We start from the raw sequence: 21,925 nt of genomic DNA, 5'->3' as shown, positions 1-21,925 counted from the left end.
ACTAGATAGTTTGCTATAAATGTATTACTTGTGAAATTAGTACATTATGTATTTAGTCTGCAAAGTAGTAATGCTATAGTTTAATGATAGTTATATGAAAATATGAATCTTTATGTATATTTATAATCCTCAATTCTCATTGCATTTTTGATTTTTTTAAGTCTTTCCCAAAAGTAAAACCTTTTCAAATTTTTTGAATAACAAATTGAATCTTTTTTAACAGAACAATCTAAATCTTTTAAAGTTGTAAATCAATCTCAATTAGACGAATTCGCTGAAAATATATTCAATTTCGCAAAAACGATTTAATTGTGCATATGTAACAATTAAATATAAAACTTTTTGAAAAAAAATTGAAAAGAAAAATGGTTGCCAATTGAGATATCACATGGTTCGAATTAATTAATTTTGAAAAATATACATCGATTTCGGAAAATTAGACAAATTCTCAACAAATTGACCAAATTAGAATAAAGTTACAACTTTTTAAAGGTTTAGATAGATTGTTTAAAAGTAAAAAAATTACTTCTTTACACCACTATGCCATTTTTATGCCAAATAAACTCAATTGCATGCCTATGTCCCTATAATTAATGATTACAAAAAAAGTTAAATTAGCCATTTTAAGGAATAATTAATTTTAATTAAGTCCCATACAATTCACTCAAAAGTCTAACAATTTATGACCACTTGAAAAATAAAAACCTTTATGTGATGATCATTGTGTTAATTTCTTTATTAAAAATGAAAATTTAAAATTATGTTTAAAATTCAGTTTATTGACTTAAATAAGATGTAATTAGTAATAATTTGATAAAAATGAACTTAAACTTAATCATGTGAAAAATCAAATTTTAAACATAATTAAAAATAATATTAATGTTTTTTTATCTTCTGAAAAGGCCACTAAGTATTGGTGCAATTATAATTTATATGTGAGCATAATAGATAATTAAAAATTAAAATAAAGAACAGCTGTAATAATAATATTATCGAAGATGATAACAAATATTCAATCATAAAAAATAAGAGAGATATCTAAAATATATTTATGTGAATGGTTTTTTCGAAAATAATGTAGGAGTTAAAATTTGTTTACATCTTTTATGAAAATTATATGAACGAGCAGATAGATAGGATATGTAAGAATGATTTGGATGATTTTAATATCGATTAAGAAAATTAATACGTACTGCTCTAAACATTACCTTGAGAAGTTTTGAAAGTTAATTAGATGAAATTAAAATTAATTTGAATGTTTTAAAAAAATTCAAGCCGGATTAATTGAACTAAGCTAATCTAACTTTTTTTTAAGAATCAACTTTCTGGATTAAAAGAAGAACTTTATGTGTCTTTTTGATATATTTATTATAAAAAGTTGATTCTGTTGAATGCTTTTCAAAATGATAACCAAACTTTTTAAAATCATCACATTTAGTCCATCAAAAAGTTTGTATGTCAATTATAACTTTTAAAAATAATTAGATTTTTTTGGTCAAATCTAAATCCTTCAAATGGCTACCTATTAATTTATGAACAAAGGGTCAACGCACCCCCTAAACTTGTGACACGGGGTCATCTAGCCCAATTTATACTTTTTTGAGCAACTAACCCCAAAACTCTTCATTTTTGGGTCAAATAACCTCATAATTTATATTTTTATTTTAAAAAACAGATTTAGGATAATTATATCGCAATAATTAGGAAAGTATATAATTACTTTTTTCATCCCTCACCTTCGATTTGTATTTTACGCGTTTTGAAAATATAATTATGGGGTTACTTGACCCGAAAATGAAGAGTTTTAGGGTTAATTGCTCAAAAGAGTATAAATTGGGTTAGATGACCCCGTGACACAAGTTTAAGGGGCGCGTTGACCGTTTGTTCATTAATTTATATTTGAGACCAATGGCCATGGGTATCAAATAATTATAAAAAACATAGTGCCAAAAGACATATTGTTTGGTCTAAAAATAAATCAAGCAACATTATCGTTCGGTTTTAAAACATTGCCGAACAACGGTTATCAACCAAAAAAAACTGATTTGAACAAATTTTGTGATTCTACTGAACATCGTATGTTTTTCTCGTTAGTATATTAATAGTTGGCAAAATTCAGCACAAAAATAGAAATCAACAAGAAATAGAAATTATGGTTCAAAATGAACAAATATAGTTAATGGTTAACAATAGACATAAAATGTTCTGCAACAAATTAGAGCTAAAATAGTTCCAAAATATGGGGACTAAAATTAGTGGTTAAAATATGTATAAATATTAGAAAGATCAAGAAAATAAACATTCACCTCCCTATTTCTTTTCTTGAAAACTGTAAAAGTATTTTTTTTTACCTCTGTCCAGTTCTCTAGAAAAGAAATAGGGAGGTGAAACAAAAATTAAGGCATTAGTAACTTTTGTTTTAATTAAGCCATGGATGCTTCAAAATTTACCCTTTCTATAATCAACTTTACAGTCTTGTTGCTACTTTCACATTCATACGGGGCTTCTCTCGAGGCCTGTAAATTTGATAGAATTTTTCAGCTGGGTGATTCCCTCTCCGATACCGGAAATTCCATCGTCGAAATTCCACAAGCTTTTCATGGTCGATTTCCTTATGGTGAAACTATCGGAAAGGCAACGGGTAGACCGTCAGATGGATATCTTATGATTGATTTCATAGGTAATTTCACTTCTAAAAAAATTCGTTCCTTAAAAAATGGATAAATGCAAGTTTTGTTTAGTTTTTCTTTTCTTAAAATCATTAAATAAAGTTTAAGAAGATACATTTATAAGGTATTAGAGAAAGTTTGAAAACCACTCTTAATGATCTAAAATGATAAATTAAAGTAGAGAAGATACAAGTTCAAATTGTATTTAGTATATTTTTCATTATCTAGATCTGGCTTGTAAAGTAGATTTAGCGGGCTCGTCTAGTAGTTTTATGGATTAATATATATTTTTCATTAAATTTAAATCCAAATATGTTATAGTATATTGCGGATCTAATAAATAGATTCAAATTTAGACCAAATTTAATATCAAAATCGAGTGTCAAAATCTGTTCAAACTGGGCAAGCTTCGACGGAAACCAAAGCCCATGTACATATATATTAAGAAGTAAGAGCATCTCCATTGCATGTTCTATTTTTTATGCTATTTTTAGCACAAAATAAATAAAATGCTATATATAGCACATATTATTAAATTTTACTCCATTGCAAAATTTTAAATTAAATGCTAAAGTTATAATTTTATAAGTGATTATCATTGTTGATGTCAAATCTATAAATAATTTAGATATAATAAAATTTGGCATGTGCTAAACTTTCTAACAAATTTGGCACAAAGTTTAGCATATGCTAAATTTAGCATATAAAATAGAAGTGCAATGGAGATATATTTTTTTATACTAACTGCTAAGTTATAGCATTGTGAGGTACTTTTAGCACTAGAGTAGAGATGCTCTAATGTGAGATTATTTTAAATTATAATTATTCAAAAATTTTAAAAATACGCTTTAAACTCAATTTTTTTATCTTAACCTGAAAAAATTCATAAAATGTTTATGTTTTTTTAATAAAGCGTACATGTTTTCAAAACTTGACCGATTTTAGGTCATTTTCTACAATATTTTCTAATAGCTCTCGACTTTGAATGCAGCCCAATCTGCTGGTCTTCCTTTGGTTGAGCCTTATGAAAATCGTAATTCGACACTTACACATGGAGCAGATTTTTCAGTTGCGGGTGTTACAGCGTTGTCTAATGCACAACTAAAAGCATTAAATCTTGATCCTGGCTACTCTAACAGCACCTTTGATGTTCAGCTTGTATGGCTAAAAAAACATTTATCCACCTTCTGCAATGATATAAAAGGTAAACATTAATAAAAGAGCAAATTATTTTAAGACTTTTTATATATATTATAATTCATTTTTTAGTCTTTTTTGTTTGAAAATCAAATGGTGTGGTCTTTCGTTTTTGTTTCCGTCAACGATTTAGTCTCTTTGTCCATTTTTGATGTTAGTCAACTGAGTCGAAAGATTAAATTTCTTAAAAAAATTACATTGGTTCTTAAATCATATTTTTAATATGTCTAAATAAATATTATGTTGTTATGAGATTTAGCGAGTTAATGACATCAATTTAACTTTTAATATTTTAATTTTTTGTTAATTTTAAAAACTAAATGAAGTAAAATAAATTTAAAAAATTTTAAAGTAAGAGAAGTGAAAAGTAAATAAATTAAATTTTTCATTCAATTTCATAAATTATAAATTTTTATTTATACTTTATCAAATAAGTTTAAGAATTAAATTTAAATTTAATTTTTTTTATAGTTAATTCTTTTGACTAAATTGACTATTATCAAAAATAGAAATAAATATGAGAATCATATCGTTTGATTTTTAAATTTATAATATATGTGGAAGGTTTTAGATTAATTTTTTTTAATAAAATTAAATATAGCTCGATGCATAATCACATTTAAATTATGATTAATTTATTTACAATTGTGTTTAATTAATAGATTGTCAAGAGAAACTTAAATCAACCCTCTTTATGGTCGGCACTATTGGACCAAATGATGTCAGCCGTGGAATGGGTAAACTCAGCCTTAGTGAAATTAACAAAAATGTGGTACCTGCAGCTGTCAAAACCATTAAAGATGGTGCCCAGGTAATTTAATTTCTATATCTACAAACTTGAATTCTCTGTAAATTCTCACAATGACATTACATTTATAATTTTTTTTTTATAAATTTTGTCGATTTACAGACCGTGATTAATTACGGAGCTAGTCGACTAGTTGTCCCTAACGGCTACCCGCAAGGTTGCGCACCGTCCTTTTTGACAATGTTTAATTCCACCGTTGTTGATTCTTTCGGGTGTTTAAAGGAATACAACGATCTCTTTGCATCTTTCAATGACCAATTGAGAGTAGCAGTTGACGAATTACAAAAAGAGAATCCGACTGTAACTATCGCTTATGCTGATTTATACAGCGCAACATTTTCAATAATTAAGAATTTTTCGGCTCTTGGTAAGTAAATTTTAAATATTTAATAATTGTAGTGTTTTATATGATTAAACATTATTTGAATTTTTTTTATTAATTATGTGTATATACTGCAGGATTTAAAACCTTTAACAAAGCTTGTTGTGGAATTGGAGGTCAATATAATGCTGAAGGTGGAATGGATAAAATGTGCGGAGCTAAAGGCGTACCGTTTTGCCCTAATCCTCAAGAACACGTGTTTTGGGACGGAGGCCATTTTACTCAGCATGCTAACAAAATTTTATCAGAAACGTTGATAGCAGAAATGTTGCCTAAACTTAAATGTCAAGCTTGATTAATTCTACTCTTTTATAGCATGTATGTGTAGTAAAAAAAAAGACTATGGTATGGCTTAAATAAAAGTTCTAATGCATGTATTTTATTTTCTTTCATAATGGATTAAAATTAGACATCTATAATTCAGATCTAACGAGAGTCTAATAGACTCTATATCATAAGACATTGTTGCTGCATATATTGTGGAGTGTTTAAATATTTGACCATCTAGCGTAGGGCCTCTTTGGAAACAAAAGGTTTAATATTATTTATTTATTTCAATAAAAAACTATATAAAACTTAAATCAATAAACTTTGAAGGTTATATTTGGTTTATAAAATGGAAGAATATTAAAAATTTGGAATAGAATTTATAAGAAATATGAAACAATAATTTTTCATATTTTAAGAGTAGTATTTATTTCATAAAATAATAAAATATCAATTTCATGAAATAATTATTTTATAAACTAAAGTAAAAAATATTCATTATATACGATTCCATTTTGCACTTATTTAATAAACCAATCATAATCCAAATTATAACTATTGTAAAAGAGAGTAAAATGAAAATAATGTACTAAAATGATGTTGTGTGGACTTTAAATCTAACAATTATACCCTTAATAAATTTTGATTTATAATTTTACTCAATTTATTTGCCAACTAAACTCAATTATGATTTCTTGAAGAATAATTATACAATACAACGGTTGTGTCACATTATCGTGCAACAAATCAATAAAGCGTTAGCCATGTGCTAATATTTAATAATAAAAAAATAAACATTTATTAAATATTTTTTATCGTAAATGCTCATTAGCTTGTAGTAAATATGACGTGGCCCAACTAATAGATGGAATAAACACTATTTTTTGAATGTTAGAAATCAAACCAAACCCAATAATTAAAAAAAACTGAACTTAACCGAATAAATCAATAATCTTGTATGTCCGTTTAAAACTGCTAAAATACAAGAACGAATTTTGAAAAATCGAATTTTTAGTGGGTTTGATTGACTTGGGTAATCCAAATGTCAAATCAAACCGCTGACTGAAAATCAAAAAAGCTATTTATCAAAATCAAACTGATCAAACCCACATTTATAACCAAATTGCACTGATCAAAAATCAATCGCCTCAGTCGGTCAATTTAATCGATCGATATTTTTGCTCATCCTGTCGTGGGTATATAGTCTTAAACATCCACATAAATAAATGATTGAGTGTTATGGAGAAGGCAGGGAATGGATTAGAAATGGAGGATGAATTTGTAAGTAAATAAAGGAATCAAATCTACCTTGGGACTCTTCATTTAAGCTCTCTCTAAAATGAAACAAAAACTTGTTTAGGAACACTCCCCCCGCTTCTTTCTCCATTGATTTCTCAAACACGCAACCCCAACGTGCAATTTCTTACAAACAATATCCTATCTTTTTGCTGCTCCCCACTAATATTAATATATCATCATCCAATCTTTTCTTTCTTCATCATCCTATAATAATAATGAGCGTTTATCCCACACAACCGATATACCACGTCATTTTTACATTAAGCCAATAATCATTTGTGATAGTAAATTTTTTTTTTATTGTTTTTTTTTTATCATTAAACATTTGCACATAACTAATGCCTTATTAGTTTGTTGCACGAATGACGCGGCGCAACCGTTGTATTGTATAATTATTCAATAATAATAATCCCATTCTCAAGGCTAATAATCACCCATGGCACCTCAACTTTAGAGGTACGGGCGCTAAACCCCCTGAAGTTTAAAAACGGGCGCTAAACCCCCTAAACTTTGTGTCGGCGCTCACTAAACCCCTTTTGGACGAAAATACCCCCGGCGCCGTCTTTTGTTTGGCGGCTGTCTTTTAAAACAGAAAAAAAAAAATTGACAGCACCAAGTGTCAGTTGACACGTCATCAAAAGACAAAAAAAAATAAAAATACCCAAAACACCCCTAAATATAATATCTGATAAAATAAAAAAAGCCAACCACTCATTCAAAACCCAACCACCCATTCAAAACCAACCCATCACTGATTTAACCATCGCCGCCACCCGACCACCACCGGAAAATTTTCCGGTCATCTTCTCCGAGTGAATGATGACCGGAAAATTTTCCGGTCACCAAAATAAACGGATCTGCAGATCTGTTCCTCTTGAGGAACAGATCTGCAGATCTGTTCCTCAAGAACAGACCCGACGCGGGTCTGTTCTTGAGAAACAGATCGCACGATCTGTTCCTCAAGAACAGACCCGACGCGGGTCTGTTCTTGAGGAACAGATCGGCGGGTCTGTTCCTCAAGAACAGATCCGCGCCGGATCTGTTCCTCAAGAACAGATCCGCGCCGGATCTGTTCCTCAAGAACAGATCCGGCGATCTGTTCCTCAAGAACAGATCCGCGACGGATCTGTTCTTGAGGAACAGATTCGGAAGATGGCCGGAAAAATTTCCGGTCATCTTCAATAGAGAAGATGACCGGAAAATTTTCCGGGGGTGGTCGGGTGGTCGGGTGGGTGTGGTCCGGTCGGGTGGGGATGGTCCGGTCGGGTGTTGGGTTCATCTTTTAATTTAGATTGGGTTGATTTATTTATTTTGTCTTTTTCTAAATTAAATTGAGGGTATTTTAGGTGTTTGAAATTTTTAAGGTATAATTCTGACGTGTCAGATGATATGACAGTGTCAGAATTTTTTTTTTAAAATGTCAGTTGACTGAAAAAACGGCGCCAGGGGTATTTTGGTCATATTTCGTCCAAAAGGGGTTTAGTGAGCGCCGACACAAAGTTTAGGGGGTTTAGCGCCCGTTTTTAAACTTCAGGGGGTTTAGCGCCCGTACCCCTAAAGTTGAGGGGCCATGGGTGATTATTAGCCCATTCTCAATTACTCCTTTCCCCCTTATTTTTTCTTACCATTCAAATCTCTTCAATGCTTTGGTCAAACTCAAACATCAATCACTTCGGAAAAAAAAGTAACTCATTATTGAAAAACAATATTTCTCCTTTTTTTGTCTTTAGCAACTTTGATAAATAAATTTACCCCCATGATATTATTTTTTTTCGATACAGGATAAAATGAGGTGTTTTTGTTGATTCTAACTGTGAAATGGTACGGTTATGTCTTTCATATTCAAATTAATTTTCACTCGAACCGGATATTTTTTCTACACAAAACAAAGCTCTAAACGGCTGTATATATGAGTACATTTAAACCTGCAATCTCACCTCTGTATTATTTTAATAGAGAGGATAAAACGAGTCAAAATATTGAAATTAAAATATATTATTTTTTAGAATTACTATAAATTTAGCCGTAATTGATATTTTATGCGATCTCATTTTTGTACTATTTTACTACTCACTATCATTTTGCCACATCAGCTCCAATATGTATGCTTCAATTATTTTTTGATATTTTATAACTCAAAGTGTTTTATTTTATAAATTACTACTATATTTAGCCGTAATTGATGTATTTTATATGAAATTTAGAGAGTAAAATGAACTTCTATTGAAAGAAAAAATAATACGAGTTATACAATCATACCCTTAGTAACTTTGTAAGGATGAAGGGCGGGGCATGGAAGGATTAGGATAGAAAAATGTAGGGCATGCTGTATTTGGCGGCATAAACAACCCCACAAACTGACCAAATACATACGTAACAAAATATTGCTACTAATCAAACCGGTAACAATAAGATTCACTGCCCCCACTATCAATTTCAACGTCAAATCTTTAATTTCATGGGCCCAACTGATTTATCAAGCATTTCATTGGCTACTTTTTCACCCTTTTCAAGAAACTATATTTTGATAGCATTAATAAGTTGAAAATATATTGGCTTGTTGAATTGCTTTCTCTATTTAAAGAATGCCCACTTCAAGACTCCATCTATTTATTTAACACACTATATATTATACTAGTATTCATTTCCTTCTCTCTCTATATATATGCATCTTCAACACTCAAATATAGTTAACAAGTGAAGTTCTTCATGCATGGCTAGCTATAATATTAATGGGTGAGTGGCTCTTGCTGGAGAAGCAGGGCACGTGCAATTACTCTCTTTTTCTCTTTGAATTAAACTGATGAAAAAATTGCACGTGCTCCCCTTCTCCAACACGAGTTTCTCACCTTAATTTCTTCTTCTTCTTCTACCGGCGTTTCATGTTCCTCCGGCGCCGGTAACTAGGTATGTGATTGTAAAACCAAAGTTTAGGTAAGGCAGGTGAGATACGTATAATATTTAATGGTTGCATGTATAATTTTTTACTGTTAGCTAGCCATTTTTTAATTTCCATTTTTAAGGTAACTATTTGGTGGCATATATATGTATTGTCTATATATAGCAGTATAGAGAGGTGACACATAATTAATGGTACAGCTTTAAGAAAACAGTACCTGAGGACCACATCTTCTTAAATTTGATGTATATATGGCCAAAGACCTACAGATTCATCATTTATGTGCATGAATCGACAATGCCAATAGATTTCAATGGCATGCTACTAAATTATTGATAAAAGTGAAACAAAACTGAATCTTTTTTTCATTTTTTTCCAATTTTTGACGTGAATATGAAGTAATATGATGTATTGAATTGATTATGGGTACGGAAATTTAATAGCTCCAATCCATACGATATTAAATGACTGTTCTGTTCTGCTGGGCAGTATATGAAATTTTATAAAGCTATATTTTACATCTGTGAATCTCGATTTCACTTTAACGTGATAAAGTTACCAAACTAGCAAGCTTTTGAGTAAGATTTATAGATGTAGTCTATAACTTCATTAAAAATATGCCTAAATTAATCAAATTTAGGACTCATTGGTAGCTAATTACTTGGAATACGGATATGAAAACGTTAAAATGGAAAATAGGATGAAAAGGAAAAAAACCAGAGAAATGAACATTTTGACAGTTATAAATTTTAAGAGCTTTTAAGAGTATTTTCGTTAACGAAAAGACTATATCTCAAACCATAGCATAGCTTTGAACAAATTACAAACTAGTTTCTTAATTGGTTTTATGAATTTAATGATCAATTCTTGCATGTAAAAACTTTCAAAACGATAAATAAACTACAGTATTTTTCTAGAAATTTAAATGTGGCTTTGTAACATGCAAGCAAAAAGCTAATTATATATCTTTAGATGACATGATTATTAATTTATTAGATTAAATTGATCGTAAGCTCATCTGTAAGACTGTAATGGAGATAGATAATGCAAGTACTGTACTTGGTCACACATAGATTACAGTACGGATTAGTGCATAACCCTAAAGCAATTGAAGCAAAGTTATACTGTACACGTTAGAACCTGTCCAAACTGGCAGGGCCAAAAATAAAAGATGGCGTAAGTGTTGGCTTATGAGCTACAGATTTGGCAGTACAAAAGAAAGAAAAAAAGTTGAGTAATTCTCCTAAGAAAGTGGGGGATTTGTTTGATCATTTCTTCAAAGAAAAAGCACAAGAAATGTTGGAAATTGAAATGGGAGGATAAGGGGACAAAGGCAGAGATGAATAGAAGGTATCCTTAAAATGCAAGCAATCTTCACTGTAAGAATATCATCACATTTTGTATCTCTGCACACGCAATGCACTATTTTCTAGGGTTTTCAATTCTGTCATCTTTGTACCTCATGTTTCTTCTATTTCGTCTAAACATACTCTCATTTTTCTAAGCTACCCAACAACATTGCTATTCTCATCATACATTTTTCATTACTGGTAATTCTTTTACAAAATATTAATGTATTTAGGTGCATTTGTGACACAATTTTTATCCGAGTTATAATTTAGTCGAACCAACTTGCGGGATTATATTAAAAATATTAAAAATTAATTTTTGTTAATTGAGTTTAGTAGAGTTCGAGCTATGCGAGTTAATTGTCGAGTCAATGTGCACATTAATATATTTAATTCATAATAATCAAATTTAAATAGTTATTTTCTACTTCTAAAATTATATATATAGTACAATATTTTCTTTTTATTTATTAGAATTTATCTTTTTTTTAAAATAGATAACCGAGTTTAATCAATTTTTTTTTATTATTATATTAAGCTCAAATTGGATCTCTTTAAAAAAACATAATTGATTTCCGCTCGAATTTGAACCTGACAATATTTTAACTCGATTCTATTCAACATAGACTCTATAACGGGTTTGAGTATCTGTCCAGGCTGTCCCTCTTGTCCAAGCTTGGACAATTTTTTTTTTCAAATCCATTCCAAGCTTGGACAATTTATTTTTGTTTCAAGTCCAGTCCATATCTGAACATGCAACAAACTCGATTTTTATGGATGGGTTCAAACTTTCATTATTATGCATTTTTTCATAGGTTCGTAAAAACCCAGTCCAAATATGTATAAATTTAATGCATGTGCCGGGCTTGGATAGTAAATATGAGACACGAACCGAGTTTGGACAGTGCTCAGACTTGGATGCAAAAATAGTAAAGTCCAGGGTTGTACCCAAGTCCGTCCAAGCCTGGCCCATAAGAAAATTCTAATTCAACCACACCTTTACACATGATATACTAAAGGGTGTTTTACACAAATCCCTTAAAAGTGCTATGATGTTATGTTTTTACCTCACAATTTTCATTTTGACAGTAATCTCCCAAAAAAATAGAAAACTTTCCACAAATCCCTCATAACCCAAAATAAACTAAAAATAATACAAATAGGACACATTTGCCCCTTTCTTCATAAAATTGCAGAGAGAAATCTCTCCACCGCCATCTCAAAATCGCATTAACACTTTCCTCTTCCTTCTAGTGACGCTCACTTCACCGGCCAGCTCACACACCCCCATAACAACCAGACAACCACCACCACTGTCATCATCACTCTCTAAATGGCGATTTGCCTACTATGCAGCATCTGACTCACGAGACGTCGGCGGCGGAGCATCCCGCTACGACGACTTAAACAGTGTGGGTTACAGAATGACGTCAATAGACTGGACGAAGCATTGTTCTAAAGAGGACAGATCTGTGAGGCTTATTTTGAATTGAGATGCGTTCATCATTTAAGGTGGTGTATTCTAGGGCTTTCTGTAATTGTTTCTGTTTAAGCTCCTTAAGGATTGCTTATCTCTATAATCAAGGTTCAAAAGAATTTCTTTCCTTTTCTTTGAATGTTAGCTATCTTAATTCTTATTTGGAGAACAGTAGTAACCTTCATCCTTCAATCAATTTTTAGATTTTTTACTTAAAAAGAACTATTGAAGCAAATGATCGGGAGCGTGTAATTTGATAATTTCATGTGCGGATTTGATGGAGTTCCTTATCAATTATGGATGTGAATTATTTTTATTAACTTATTCTATAGCTTATATTTCTTGTATTAGCAGTGTTAATAAAATTTCTAGTCCTAATCTTACACAGTGCCATATATGTTGAGTCTATCTTTTCTTTTTTACTTGTTCCATTCTGTATTAAGAGTTTTTAATCTAGCAAATGTTTTATGCATCAATTAACTTCGACCTCTCCCTACACAATAATCCCAAAAGATACACCTTTTAGCTTATTATCCCTTTATTTACTTACTTATCCACTAGACATTTGTTGTGTAACTATTGTGCTCTATTTGAAAATTTCTAAAATTTAGAGGACAGTGCAGCTACTATTTATAATTTAAGCAATACTTTTAATTGTATAACTAAATGAATTTCTAAAATCCAAAATCTTTTTATTTTATCATCTGGATATAATAAATGAATCACAATCAACACTCAGAATCAACTAAATGGAATTCTGTTTATCATCTGGGTATTGACAAATTTTATTAAACTACTTCAGTTGATATAAGGTCATATCTGGTTCACATCAGGTTGATTTTAAATTTTATAGATTGTCAATTACATTTCACTTAAAAACAATTATTTAATTCTTATAATAGACTATATCTCAAAATTCTCTCAATATAAAATATCAGATCAGATTGTAGCAGTAAGACAAATTTAATAAAAAAAATTAATTAATGTAGTTCAGTTGATATAGGTTCATATTAGGTTCACACCAGGTTTATTTTTGGTTTTATATATTATCAAATACATTTTATTTAAAAGAGATTCAATTTGTATATTACACTGCATCTAAAATTTTATCTATATAAAATGTCAGTTAAGATTGTAAATAGCAATAAGCCAAATTTTATATAAAAAAATGAATTAAGATAGTTCAGTTGATATAGGTTCACATCAAGTTAACATCAGGTTGATTTTCGGTTTTATGAAATGTCAAATATAGTACACTTAAAAAAAGATATTCAACTTGTATATTACACTTAATTTCAAAGTTCTCTTTATATAAAATATCATTTAAGATTGTAAAGAGCAACAAAACAAATTTTATTAAGAATTGAATTAAACTAGTTCAGTTGACATAAGTTCACATCTGATTCACATCAGGTTGATTTTTAGTTTTATAGACTGTTAATTACGTTTCACTTAAAAACAATTATTTAATTCTTATAATAGACTATATTTTAAAATTCTCTCTCTATAAAATATCAGATAAAATTGTAAAGAGCAGCAAGACAAATTTTGTAAAAAAATGTTAAGGTAATACAATTGATATAGTTTATATCAGGTTCAGATCAGGTTGATTTTTTTTTAAGAGAAAATATGATTGCATTAATCAAAAGATAGCTTATTGGCCGACCATTACTTGAATTTCAGACAGGATATGCCCTATCCAAGTTTGATTCTTGATAGAATTACATAAAGCAAACTTTGCTAGAAAATGAGCCATAAAGTTGGCTTTCAAAATTCTCGCTATATAAATTATCAGTTAAGATTGTAAAGAGCAGCAAGACTAATTGTATTAAAAATTGAATTAAGGTAATTCAGTTGATATAGGTTCACATAAGGTTCATATCAGGTTTATTTTCAGTTTTATAGACTGTCAAATACATTTCACTTAAAAGAGATATTCAATTTGTATATCACATTTAATCTCAAAATCCATTAAATCTAAAATGTCAGTTAAAAATTATAAAAAGTAACAAAACAAATTTTATTAAAAATTGAATTTAGGTAGTACAGTTGAAATAGGTTCACATCAGGTTGATTTTCGATTTTATAGACTGTCAAATATATTTTACTTAAAAAAGATATTCAATTTGTATATTACGCTAAATCTCAAAATTCTCTTAATATAAAATGTCAGTTAAGATTGTAAAGAGCATTAAGACAAATTTTTGATTATATTTAGTATATTTATACACATTATATAAATTTGATGTTTTGAGTATCTTTTACACTATTGTTTAATTTTATAGTTGATAATAAGTTGATTTGTAGTTATAAAAATAAAAATAAAAACTAATACATTATATTTAAAAAATAAAAATTTAAGAAAACTTGTAAAAATAATTTTCATATTTAGCCATTTTATTGCCCAGGATATGGATTCAGATGCTACTTATTATTAGTTGGTTGGAGTTTTGCCCAGAAAATTGGGTTTTGGTTACACAAATTGGAGAGATTTTTAGGTAGACTCAGTCTACCACGTTATTCGTGGATTAGTCTATCACATTATGACACGTCATTAAAATAATGGCACTATCGTAATATTGTTTATTACTTATTTACACTTTTAAATAGTAATATTACGATTGTGCTATTATTTTAATGACGTGCCATAATGTGATTGGTTTAGTCCACGGATAACGTGGTGCACTGAGTTTACCTAAGAATTTCTCCACAAATTGATGTCAAATAAAATTAACTCTTCAAAAGCAGAAGAAACATGAGACAATTCATCCTTAAAATTTGCTTAATTTGATCCATTTCCCCTCTTTTTTCTTCAATTACTTATATTTTTATTAAAATGTTTAAAATTGAGTGGTCTCTATCATTTGCTGGCTAGAATTTGATTAACACCACTGCAACCCACCGGCGATCAACATTTTTTATAAACCTGAATCAAAGCACCACTTTTAGAATTAAAAACAAAAGCCCAATGCATATGTGAATATCCAGGAGATGAATTTGAAATCATTAATCACTTATCACATGTGCTTTCAGATTCACCACTTTTGATTTTTCAAAATTTTTAATCAAAACAGGCGAAAACCTAAAAATTTGAAGCGGAGGAAGATTTTCCACCATGAAAGTGCAGCAACAAGAAGCGCTGAAGAAGACGATTACCCTCCATTCAGCTTGTAACAACTTTCTTCCTACGACAACAACTCTTTCTTTTACAAGATTATTAATGGCGGAACCACCATCTGTCGCCGACCAACCACCCACCGCCGACCAATTCCAATAGGACCAGAAACCACCATCGCTGGACCAAAAACCAACACCGGTTGAAGCAGTATCTGTAAATACACAACCATCTATAACTCATAAGTGGGGGTAAAATAGGACTAATATTACATTGAGGTACACCGTAGAAACAAAAGTTAAAAAAAGAGAGATTGTTGCAAAAATAATAATTGTGAGTCACTAACATAAAGATTATCAAAATTGAGTCATATGGTGTAGTTTTCTCTATATATACTAAAACGTATTATCTAATAAAATCTTACTTAACATTATTAAAAGTATTCTCAGTGTTCTATATTTGGTTGGAAATCATACTTGACAAACTCTATTGGAACTGTGACAAATATATTTGAATAATTATCAGAAATTGTCATTAGTCCATTCAGAAATCATTAAAGGAGCTACATTCAATACAATTAATGTAAAGAAAAATAGCTCTGCCTTCAGTATAGCCTAATAATAAAAACATAAAATTCAATATTTGGCCACCTACCTCTAAACTCTAATTTAATCTATGCTAATCTAAAACTTAAACAAACAAATTACATCACAATTTAAGTCCTCTGCATGATTACAGCAATTTTTTAGTTCAATTTCATTTTCTTTGCATGAGTCTTTAACCATCCGTTGGTTATGCTTAATCACAGACTCATAACCTTTTCACTGTATTAAACCAATACTCTATTTCCCATATAAATATATACCAACTTCAATTATCACAGTAGCAGTAAAAGAAAATCAAAATCAACCTTGGTAAAAAAAATGGAAGGCCTACTCATGTTTGACCAAACCAACTTTGTTGGAACACTCTCAATTCCATTTCCCGATTTGAAACTCTCGTTAGCGATCGTTCTCGTCGCGATTTTCATTTACATTACTTTCAATTCGAAACGCGTTTTTCTCGTTGATTTTGTATGTCACAAAGCGCACGATTCTTATCGAGTTCCGATCTCAACTTTCATAGAACATGAAGAGATTTTAGGCAAATTCAGTAGTCAAACACTTGAGTTCCAAACCAAAGTTCTTGAACGATCAGGTATTGGAAATGAAACTTATTTCCCTAATGGTCTTCATTTATTTCCAATTGATCAGTCATTAAATTCCACTATAGAAGAAGTAGAAATGGTTTTATTCACTATTGTACAAACCCTATTCACCAAACACGGAATCAACCCGAAAAATATTGACATTTTAATCACAAATTGTAGTGTTACATGTCCAACACCTTCTTTAGCATCAATGATCATCAACAAATTTGGATTCAGAAGCAATGTGAAGAATTTTAATCTCTCCGGAATGGGATGTAGCTCGGGTTTATTGTCGATTTCATTAGCTAAGGAGCTTCTAAAAGTTCATAAAAACTCATTAGTTTTAGTCCTAAGCACTGAATCAATGTGTTCAAATATGTACCATGGAAAAGAAAAGTCAATGTTGCTAGCAAATTGCTTGTTCCGAATGGGGGGCGCCGCGATTTTGTTGTCGAATCGGAGTTCGGACCGACATATTGCGAAATACGAGCTGAAACATTTGATTAGAACTCATCTGGGTGCTAAAGATAGTTCTTATAAATGTGTTGTTCAGCAGCCAGATGATGAGGGTTTCATAGGAGTTTCATTATCAAGACAAATTCTTCAAGTAGCTGGTGAAGGGTTAAAAGTCAACATGGCTGCCTTAGCTTTACTGGTTTTACCATATTCCGAGCTAATTAAATACGGCCTTTCAATCTCTTGGAAGAAACTATGGGTACCAGCTAAAAAAAGAGGACCTCATATACCAAATTTCAAGAAAGCCTTTGATCATTTCTGTGTTCATGCAGGGGGCAAAACTGTAGTTGATGCAATAAAAGAGAGTCTAAAGTTGAAAGATAGAGATATTGAGGGATCAAAAATGACTCTTTTCAGATTTGGTAATACTTCATCTTCATCAACTTGGTATACATTGGCTTACCTTGAGGCACAAGGTAAGGTTAAAAGAGGTGAAAAAGTTTGGCAATTGGCTTTGGGGAGTGGATTTAAATGTAATAGTGCTGTGTGGAAGTGTATTAATATGATGAAAGCAGATGCAAGTAATGTTTGGTGGGATGGTATTGATCAGTATCCGGTTCAGATCCCTGATGTTATGGATCACTGATGTATATTTAAATTTAGACTATGTAATAAAAATAATGAGTTAATAATATTATTAGTTATACTTGTAAGATTATTTAATAATGTTGTTTGTAGTTAATTAGAGATCAATTTCTGTTCATTTACAGTAGGCTTAAGTTAATCATCCAAAAATATATTTTCTTTTGAATTTTTTTATTCATCAAAGTTCTTTAAATCGTCAATTTTAATCCATTTATCAATTTTTAATTTTAATTGTATTCATTTGTTTTAAATTAGAGCGGAAAAAAAATTAATATGATTTTCATATTGATTCATATAGTCCCAATTTGCTTATTCACTATCAGAAATTTCAAACATGAAAGACATATTTAAACCGTTTTTCCACTTCGGTTTAAATAAATGACTATAATTGAAATTAGAAATAGAAAGTAGAGTTAAAATTGATAATTTTAAAAATTTGCCCTGAATAAAAAAATCAAAATATTTAAATATTGTTGAGAGTTAATACATTTTAGAGTAATTCACCATTTGAGCTATAAAGATACAAACTTTTTAAAAAATATTTGTATTTATCATCGTAAGAGCTCGACTCAACCATATTCGCTAGTAAGTGGTTGAATTTGAATTTAGTAGTGTTCGACTCGTTTATACTCATGAAGAGTTTTTATATAATTTTACGAATCGATTTGTATAGAAGTTTCATTAAAAGTTAGTAAACTAACTCGTCCATGAGCTCAATTATAAGTTTGTAAATTATTTTGTATATAAGCTCAATTATTAGCTAGCGAGCTGACTTATTAGTGAATTGACTCATATATGATCTTGATAAGGGAGTAACTTTTATTTAAAATAAAATAGTCATTAGTAATAAATACTCACATAACTTTAATCAAAACGACGTAGTTTTTAAAAATAAACCCTAAATCAAACATATTTTGGTTAATTTCACCTGTAACAATACTTTTCTATCACAAACACAACAATTTCCCTGTTCCAGAACTCTCTCCGCCGGCCGCCGCTGCCAGTGCCGTTACCTTCCATTCTCCACCGCCATCGCTGCTGTTACTGGTGCTGTATTTTTTCGGTGTCTGCTGCAATCCATACATTTAGGTTCTTTCTCTTTTCTTCATTACAGTTCTTTCTTGTTCTTGAATTATAATGTTATTTTATTTTTAATAATTGTTTGTTAATAAGCATGTGGTTGTCAACTTCTTTGTTTGTTTGATAAAGTATTTGTATATTTTTTGTTAGATATAGCAATTCTCTTAATTAATTTTGGCTTTTAATCTCTTAACTTAGGATTACGACTTAAAATTTTACCTTTATCGGAATCAAATTTATTAGAAGAGATTATTAAATCGCAGAATTAAAAATACAGTTCAGTATATGGCGATCCATATGCTTAGACATTTGAGAATTTGACATTTTGGTTTGTTTCTTGTTATTTTAATGATGGCACACCATATGTTTGATGAAATGCTTCAGAAAAAATATTTGTTTTTTTCGGGTGAGAATGTTGAATGGAATAAATAGAGAAAGGAATTAATAAATTATTATTTTTGGGTATTTGAGTTGTATCATATTCATATTTCTTCATATCATGTGTCTTATGATGTATAATTACTTTCGTAAGTGTTGTGGATTTTGCAAAGTATTTTGTGCAAGTTATTGACTTTTCATTCCTGCTATATTTACTTTTGAAATATAGTTCCCAACAAGACATTTAATCCCATCTTTCTCTTTCAGCTTCTTATCCTAATTGTGGACAATCAACTTTCTATTTGGCATTATTAACATGTTTGATAATGAAGGGAAATGGTTCTTATTGATAAGATTGGTTTTAGATACTGAATCTCCTTTGTCCTTGATTCAAGAAAGTTGGCAAATTTGTTTGTTAGATTGTGCTAACTACCATTTGAATATATAGTTGGCATTTTGATAAAATAACTGCAGGCCAAAAGGGACCTGGATAAGATTAAGTGCTTTTTTTACACTGACAGTACTGAGATGATACCGTTAATTTTTAAGTTTCTATATTATTAATTAAACTATATTTCTTTAACCAATTCAGCTTCTTTTTATCCTTCCAATTCGTTTGTTTGATGCCAATTAGCACTTTAGCTTACTTTCATTAGTGGATATGAGAGAGAGAGAGAGATTTTTTGAGTGGATATTAAGAAGCTACTTGAGTAGGTGTTGACGATATGTTCTTTATAGCCTTGCGTACCTGGAGAGTTTAAATATCTGTGACACTCAAGTTTCTGTATCTTTGTACGCGTACTAGTGTGTTAAGAGGGCTTAACCATGTCAAAATGACAAATTCCTAACATATTGCAAATTCAATAGCCTTGTCACCATTAATTGCAGCTGTCATGTTAACTGTTATGCTATTTAAGATGATATTCCAACCCATTGCAGCTTATTTGCTAGTGCTAGGAAGAATTTGAGTGGTTTAGACTCTGGACTGCTGGTGTCTTCTTATGATTTGAATTGTTGACTTGTAGGGGTGGTTCATTCACAGGCTGACTTACACTCACACTCTGGTTGTTTAATTAAAAGAATGATAAAAGGTTTTCATTATCCTTTTAATTTTGATGTTAACTGCTTCAAATAGCCAGTTGAATTGCTAAAAGTAATACATATGCTGACATGTATGCGACAAATAGGGCATGGGAATGGACTTAGATTTATTGTCACACATTTTGTTAACTGTTTGTGACCAAACCCTTCAGACATATATGTCTGCCATTCGAATCACAACTGAAACGGCAATGATTTCTCTTGAATTGAAATTTGACATCCATCACTTTAGGCAGTTGGCTTTAAATTTAGATTGAGCTTGGTCATTTATCTATATATCTTCAAATCTTTTTCCCCTTTTCTATATTTAGTTTCAGTCGTTCATGCTATTTGTGTTGACCATTCTAATAATATTGACGCTTTAGTTTCTTTCCCCCTTTTCTATTGTGGTGTTTTCTTCTATTAATTTTGGCGGTTTAGTTCCGAATTACTCGTGTCTCCATGCTTGTGATTATATTGGGTGTTGCTTGGCAGATAGACAGAGATGGTTATTAAACCACCAGTTAAGTGGCCACCTAGAGTCACAGAGTTTCTAAAACCCTATATCCTCAGAATGCACTTCACAAACAAATTTGTTAGTGCCCAAGTAATTCACACACCAACTGCAACAGTAGCATGTACAGCAAGCTCGCAAGAGAAGGCTCTGCGGCCGACCATGGAAAACACTCGGGATGTAGCAGCTGCAGCCAAAATTGGGAAAATATTGGGAGAGCGCCTGCTGCTCAAGGATATACCCGCCGTCTCTGTTTTCCTCAAGAGAGAACAAAAGTATCATGGCAAGGTGAAAGCTGTGGTCGACTCGGTAAGAGAATGTGGTGTTAAATTGCTTTGATCTAGAAAATATCACTATTTTTACTTGGTGAAACTATAGTCCCTAATTGTTCTACTTTTTCTGAGTTACACATCAAATGCTTTTCTGATAATGTCAAATTTGAAACACTGAATTACAGAGGAGAATAATTTCGAAAACACTGGTTCAATTCAAGCTAAGTAACCATTTGATTGAGATTTTTTCTATTTGGTCACTTTATAAGCGTTGGAAAACTTTATGACTGCGTTACATATGGTCTGCATACTAACTGTGCCTATGCCCCCTAGGGTTGTGCATTCGGTTTGAAGGGAACTGAAATTTGCTGCTTCAAAAACGAATGGAAACAAAATTTTAAAGGAATTAAAAATCTTCAAACTGAACTGAACTAGTCAGTTTGGTTATTTCGGTACAGTCTGTACTAAAACTTGATTCAATTTTTTTTATGTTGTAGACCGAACTGAACTGAAAAGGTAACTTTGGTTTTATAATATCAAATCAAACCAAACTGGATTTGTTAGTCTTGTTTTTGTTTTTTTTTTGCACACCCCTTACTGTGCCATACAAGGGCTGAAAATGAAAACCTATGCGGTCTATATTTTATTTACTTTGTAAAGTGCTAAACAGCAGATTATAATAATTTGGTTAAGAAAATAATTAGGTAGATTTATATCGTTATCATACATTAAACAAACCAAACCTTGACCATTTGCTCGAGTGACAGTGACAAGGATAGACAAAATATAATAAGAAAATTGAATTATCACATATAAGCTGTTTCCTCTTTTATAAGGCACTTCAAATAC

At 30.6% G+C, this 21,925-nt stretch overlaps 3 protein-coding genes across 3 annotated transcripts; all 3 read left to right on the top strand.

Moving 5' to 3' along the window:
• Positions 1-2,312: 2,312 nt before the first annotated feature.
• Positions 2,313-5,475, top strand: LOC126671612 (acetylajmalan esterase-like). The gene is made up of 5 exons (XM_050365394.1): positions 2,313-2,680; positions 3,661-3,873; positions 4,529-4,677; positions 4,777-5,041; positions 5,134-5,475. The coding sequence occupies exons 1-5, from the start codon at positions 2,431-2,433 to the stop codon at positions 5,349-5,351; spliced, it is 1,095 nt and encodes a 364-aa protein (XP_050221351.1). The 5' UTR covers positions 2,313-2,430; the 3' UTR covers positions 5,352-5,475.
• A 10,859-nt stretch (positions 5,476-16,334) lies between these two features.
• On the top strand, positions 16,335-17,825 carry LOC126671495 (3-ketoacyl-CoA synthase 7-like). The gene has a single exon (XM_050365265.2). The coding sequence runs from the start codon at positions 16,386-16,388 to the stop codon at positions 17,751-17,753; it is 1,368 nt and encodes a 455-aa protein (XP_050221222.1). The 5' UTR covers positions 16,335-16,385; the 3' UTR covers positions 17,754-17,825.
• Positions 17,826-18,660: 835 nt separating this feature from the next.
• LOC126675427 (uncharacterized) lies at positions 18,661-21,317 on the top strand. The gene is made up of 2 exons (XM_050370068.2): positions 18,661-18,841; positions 20,786-21,317. The coding sequence occupies exon 2, from the start codon at positions 20,796-20,798 to the stop codon at positions 21,141-21,143; it is 348 nt and encodes a 115-aa protein (XP_050226025.1). The 5' UTR covers positions 18,661-18,841; positions 20,786-20,795; the 3' UTR covers positions 21,144-21,317.
• The last annotated feature ends 608 nt before the right edge of the window (positions 21,318-21,925 follow it).

This window comes from Mercurialis annua, linkage group LG3 (genome assembly GCF_937616625.2).
Source record: "Mercurialis annua linkage group LG3, ddMerAnnu1.2, whole genome shotgun sequence".
NCBI lineage: Eukaryota > Viridiplantae > Streptophyta > Magnoliopsida > Malpighiales > Euphorbiaceae > Mercurialis > Mercurialis annua.
The sequence above is the reverse complement of the archived record's forward strand: the minus strand, read 5'-3'. Positions and strand labels throughout refer to the sequence as shown.